The 4,963-nt window shown below is 29.7% G+C and overlaps 1 protein-coding gene across 1 annotated transcript in view; it reads right to left on the bottom strand.

The window, feature by feature from the left end:
• LOC111713951 (toll-like receptor 6) overlaps positions 1-4,963 on the bottom strand; it is an 18,849-nt gene that overhangs the window by 8,385 nt on the left and 5,501 nt on the right. The window contains exons 2-6 of the mRNA XM_023488950.1: positions 2,979-3,096; positions 2,710-2,802; positions 2,143-2,305; positions 808-900; positions 62-102 (exon numbers count right to left, since the gene is read on the bottom strand). Of these exons, the coding sequence (XP_023344718.1) occupies positions 62-102; positions 808-900; positions 2,143-2,305; positions 2,710-2,802; positions 2,979-3,096 (508 nt within the window). The remainder of the gene's footprint in view (positions 1-61; positions 103-807; positions 901-2,142; positions 2,306-2,709; positions 2,803-2,978; positions 3,097-4,963) is intronic.

Raw genomic sequence — 4,963 nt, forward strand, 5'->3', positions numbered from 1 at the left:
AGCCTCTGATCACAGTGCATTATTTTTTAAAAATAAAAAAATGAATAAAATTATTTTGTTCCTGTTGTTTATCAGTTTTAGTTGTCTCAGCTCCGGGGTATCCTGAAAAATAAATGAAATTTAATTTTCTTATTTAAAAACTGTTTTAAATATTATATTGGCTTCCATTTAAAGCATGACATGTCAAGTTCACTATAGTACCTTTAAAGCTAGATTGCGTAAGATTTAAAAAATTAAGTATTTAAAATTATCATCTCTGCTTTAGAAAAAAATGGCGGAAATTGTAAGAATTAAACACTTTTCAAGCTAAAACAACATCTTAATCTTCCACCAACCAATATAACTTTATAAAGATTTCAAGCTAGAACAATGACTTTATTTCCACCAATCAATATAACTTTATAAAGATTTCAAGCTAATCTATCTATCTATCTATCTATCTATCTATCTATCTTTACGTGATTTTTTACATTTTTTATTTTTTTATCGATTTTGATGGTTATTATATCGTTAGAACTGACGAGGGTCAACCCAGACCGAAATATATTTTCAATAAATGTGGAACTAACATCTACTTTTTTACTCTACAGAGGTTTGGTCCATCACCATCACTGAATTTTAAATCTATCTATCTATCTATCTATCTATCTATCTATCTATCTATCTATCTATCTATCTATCTATCTATCTATCTATCTATCTATCTATCTATCTATCTATCTATCTATCTATCTATCTATCTATCTATCTATCTATCTATCTATCTATCTATCTATCTATCTATCTATCTATCTATCTATCTAATACCTGGAAAAGGGTTGATGGAAGGGTATCTACACTGTTTCCTGAGAGATCTAAGCTCACTAGGCTGGCTAGCCCTCTGAGCGATCCTTCAGCGATCTAAAAGTAAAAAAGTGAAAACAATTTCCCCCCAGTGTGGCCTCTAGTCAACCGGAGGTATGACAAATGCATTTCTAAATGAGTGAACGCTGCTCTTGATATAATTATTAATTTTGATAATTGTTCATAATTATGATTAATTGTTAGTCCAAACTATTAATTACTTTCAGACCCTCTTTAAGTATTAATTACTTCAATATAGCGAAACATGTTTTTTTTGTGTGTCTATTTTAGTGTATGCATGTCTTTTGCTTGTCTGTTTGGTGAGTTAGTGTGCTTGTCTGTCAGACTGCTAACTGCATTAAAATGAAAAAGTTTTAAAATCTTTCAACATGAAAATTTTAGAAACTTTTTAAAATTGTTTGTTAAAAAAAGAATGCAGAACTTATAGTTTTAATATTTTCAACATTCCAATTTTATATATATTTATAAATATAATTTTAAATGTAATCTTCTTGTTAAAAAATTCAAAGAATGAAATTAAAAATGTTTTCATATTTTTCATATTTTCATATTTTTCATATTTTTCGGTTAAAATATAAAATATCGTTCTTCTGAGTTAATTTTGTATATTTGATATATTTAGTGTATATTTGATACAATATATTTTTAATTAGGAGAAACGTACTAATCCCCTTGAAAAGCTAACTCCTCCCAAAAAGATAAAACTGTTTTACAACTGATTAAAGGAAACATTATTCAAATTTTCTTATTTTCTAAAAAAAAAATGGTATTCTGCCAAATGTTCCTATTTTTTTCAAATCTCAAAAAACTTTACATTGAAGAAATTCCTTTGGATGAGATATTTATAAGAACAAAAAAGTTTTGATTTTCTAGTTTGTAACTAAATATTTATATTGCTTTTTTCACACAAAAAAAACTACAAACAACGAATTTGTTTGTTTTATCTACTTGAAATGGGTTTGGAAATCCGCGAATCGGTTTTCAGAAAATTCGCTGCCGGACATTTTCAATTGATTTTCAAACAGAACCAAAAACGAAACAAGGGATTCGAAAAAAGTCCAAATTGGTTCAAAGTTTTCCGTTTAATTCACAACTTTAGAGTTTGAAATATATTATGATCAATGATTTGACCTTTTTCGAAATTATTAAAGTACAACATTTTTACAGCTAGGAGAGGATATTTACAAAATAAATGGCTGCCCTAGAAATATTGGTAAAGCACTGATAACAGTTTGAATTCCTTTTTTTGAGGGGGGGGGGGGTTAAAAATAGATTTACCTGACTTATAATATTGGTAGACAAATCTAAACTCTTGAGTTGGACGAAGGACTCCAGGGATCCTGTGTTTAGGGACCTCAGTTGGTTTCCTGATAGGTCCAGGCTACTTAGGGACAAGGGGCAGTGGCTCCTCGATACTCCCAAATCCGCAATGTCTGCAATCCTACGTATACAAAAAATTTACATTTGTAATACAAAAAAATATAAAAATGGCTTGAAACTAAAAAAAGAATTCGCATTTTGTGAAAAATGATTTTGAATTTGTCCAAAAAGGCATGGAAAAATAAAATTACTGAAACCAAATTTGATAAAGGAATTGAGTCTTTGTAACAAAATCAAATATTTAAACCTCAATATCTTTAGAACCCGTTGTTGTAAACCTTTGATATTTCAAACTCTGATTATTTGATTTAACAGAATTCATAGTTTGAAATATCTAAGGTCTACAAAATTTGGTTCCAAAGATATAGTGATTAGAAAATCAGAATTTGTGGCAAAGACTCAATTCCTTTGCAACAATCTTTAGTTTTTCTTTTAAATAATAAAAAATGTTTTAAAAAGCGCCACCTGTTGTTTGATAGGTTCAAGTGGTTCAAAGAGGACAGTGTACATAATTCCTGATCTGGGAGATTCCATACTCCGGAACTAGATAGATCCAACCTAGATAGATAGATAGATAGATAGATATATCGATAGATAGATAGATAGATAGAAAGAACGAAAGAAAAAGATATTAAATATTAATAAAAGGATGGTTAGATAGATGAACAGAAAAATAGATAGATAGATAAATATACAGATAGATAAACAGATAGATATAAAGCTAGGTATATTACCTGTTTAAGTTAGGAAGTGAAGTTAGGGAGAGAGGAGAGAAGGATAGGTTCAGATCAGTCTCATACGGATGAGTTAGGATGGAGATATTTTTTAACACTGGTAACCCAGAAAAGCCACCTAGAATAAAATAAAGGTTAGATCACAGTGCATTAGAAGTTACTTTTATCCCCCTGGTCTCAGATCACAGTGCATTAAAAGTTACTTTTATTCCTCCAGCCTCTGACCACAGTGCATTAGAAGTTACTTTTATCCCCCTAGCTTCTGATCACAGTGCATTGGAAGTTACTTTTATCCCCCAGGCCTCAGAACACAGTGCATTAAAAGTTACTTTTATCCCCCTAGCCTCAGAACACAGTGCATTAAAAGTTACTTTTATCCCCCAGGCCTCAGATCACAGTGCATTAGAAGTTACTTTTATCCCCCTAGCCTCTGATCACAGTGCATTAGAAGTTACTTTTATCCCCCTAGCCTCTGATCACAGTGCATTAGAAGTTACTTTTATCCCCCTAGCCTCTGATCACAGTGCATTGGAAGTTACTTTTATCCCCCAGGCCTCAGAACACAGTGCATTAGAAGTTACTTTTATCCCCCTAGCCTCAGATCACAGTGCATTAAAAGTTACTTTTTTCCCCCAGGCCTCAGAACACAGTGCATTAAAAGTTATTTTAGAATTCTGATTTTTTGAAAAGTCCACGGAAAAAAAATTAAAATTAGTTTTGAGATTTTGTAGATCCCCACTTCTTGCAATGGGGGGGGGGTCTGCTGGAACTAAAAAGTTAAGTCTTCAGTCTCAATGTTTGTGCAATGATATTTAGTTAATTGCTGAAACTGCTTTCTTTTATTACAACAGCGCGACGAGAATAATGATTTTTTTATTATTTTATTTTTATTATTAATTCCCCCTTTACCATCTATAAATAAAATTATTATTGATATTTGATATCTATAAGAGTCACTTACAACCATAATTGATTTTGTATAGAAGCGATTAACAAACCCGCAAAAAATACACAGAAAAAATGCAAAATAGTTTGAGAAAATCCGGGAACAACCTTTAACTGTATTTCGCATAAAAGTAAATATGTATGTATTATCTTTAAAATTGTCAATTTATCAACGTATACGCACAGTAAGACTCAAGTAAGTATAATAATTGTTAACAGTCCAATTGATATTGTACAACGTTCACATATCTATCTGTAACTTAAAAGTTGATTTTTAAGCTATACTGGTAAATCTTTTGGTTTGATGGGATGTTTAACAGACTACGTAATGTCTATATTTTATATTATAAATGTTAGTTAAAACTTTCTAATGAAGTAGAACTAAAATCCTAAAATTCCTCAGTAATCCGTAGAAATAATAATTTGTCTTATATAAAACCTACTTTGTTTAAGCAGTAAAACCATAATCAAAATATCAAATTCTTATTTCCGAAATTGCTTTTACAAATGAACAAATACAAATTTGAAATATTCCAATAGAATTAGTTTGAATTTATTTAAATCATTTTTAACTAAGTATGCATGTTATGAAAACCAGGAATAGTTTAAGTTTGAATCAATTTTTGGCATTTAACAAAATTATTATTAACATATTAAATATTAAATATCTATATTACTACCTCAATAACCTTTACAAAATAATCTTAGATTTGCTGATAATTCCTCTTCAATTAAAATTTGAATAAAATTAATAAATACGTGAAAGCAATAAGGAAAAATCCTCGAATTACTTAAACACAAGATTAAAGAATACCTTTTGATTAGTTTCATACATGAAACTAAATTATTTGTAAAAAATCAATTTTTAAGAATGATTTTCAAAATTCCAAGTATATAAAACAAGTTTGATTGCCGATTGCCAGAGCTTGTGTAAACATAATTATTAATATGTCAATTATAAAAAGGGGGAACATAATTTTTGATATGTCAGTTATAACAATTACTATAAAAAAGGGGGTAAGGGGAGGGGGGGATGATAG

The sequence above is a fragment of the Eurytemora carolleeae genome, unplaced genomic scaffold (genome assembly GCF_000591075.1).
Source record: "Eurytemora carolleeae unplaced genomic scaffold, Eaff_2.0 scaffold888, whole genome shotgun sequence".
NCBI classification, from domain to species: Eukaryota; Metazoa; Arthropoda; class Copepoda; order Calanoida; family Temoridae; genus Eurytemora; species Eurytemora carolleeae.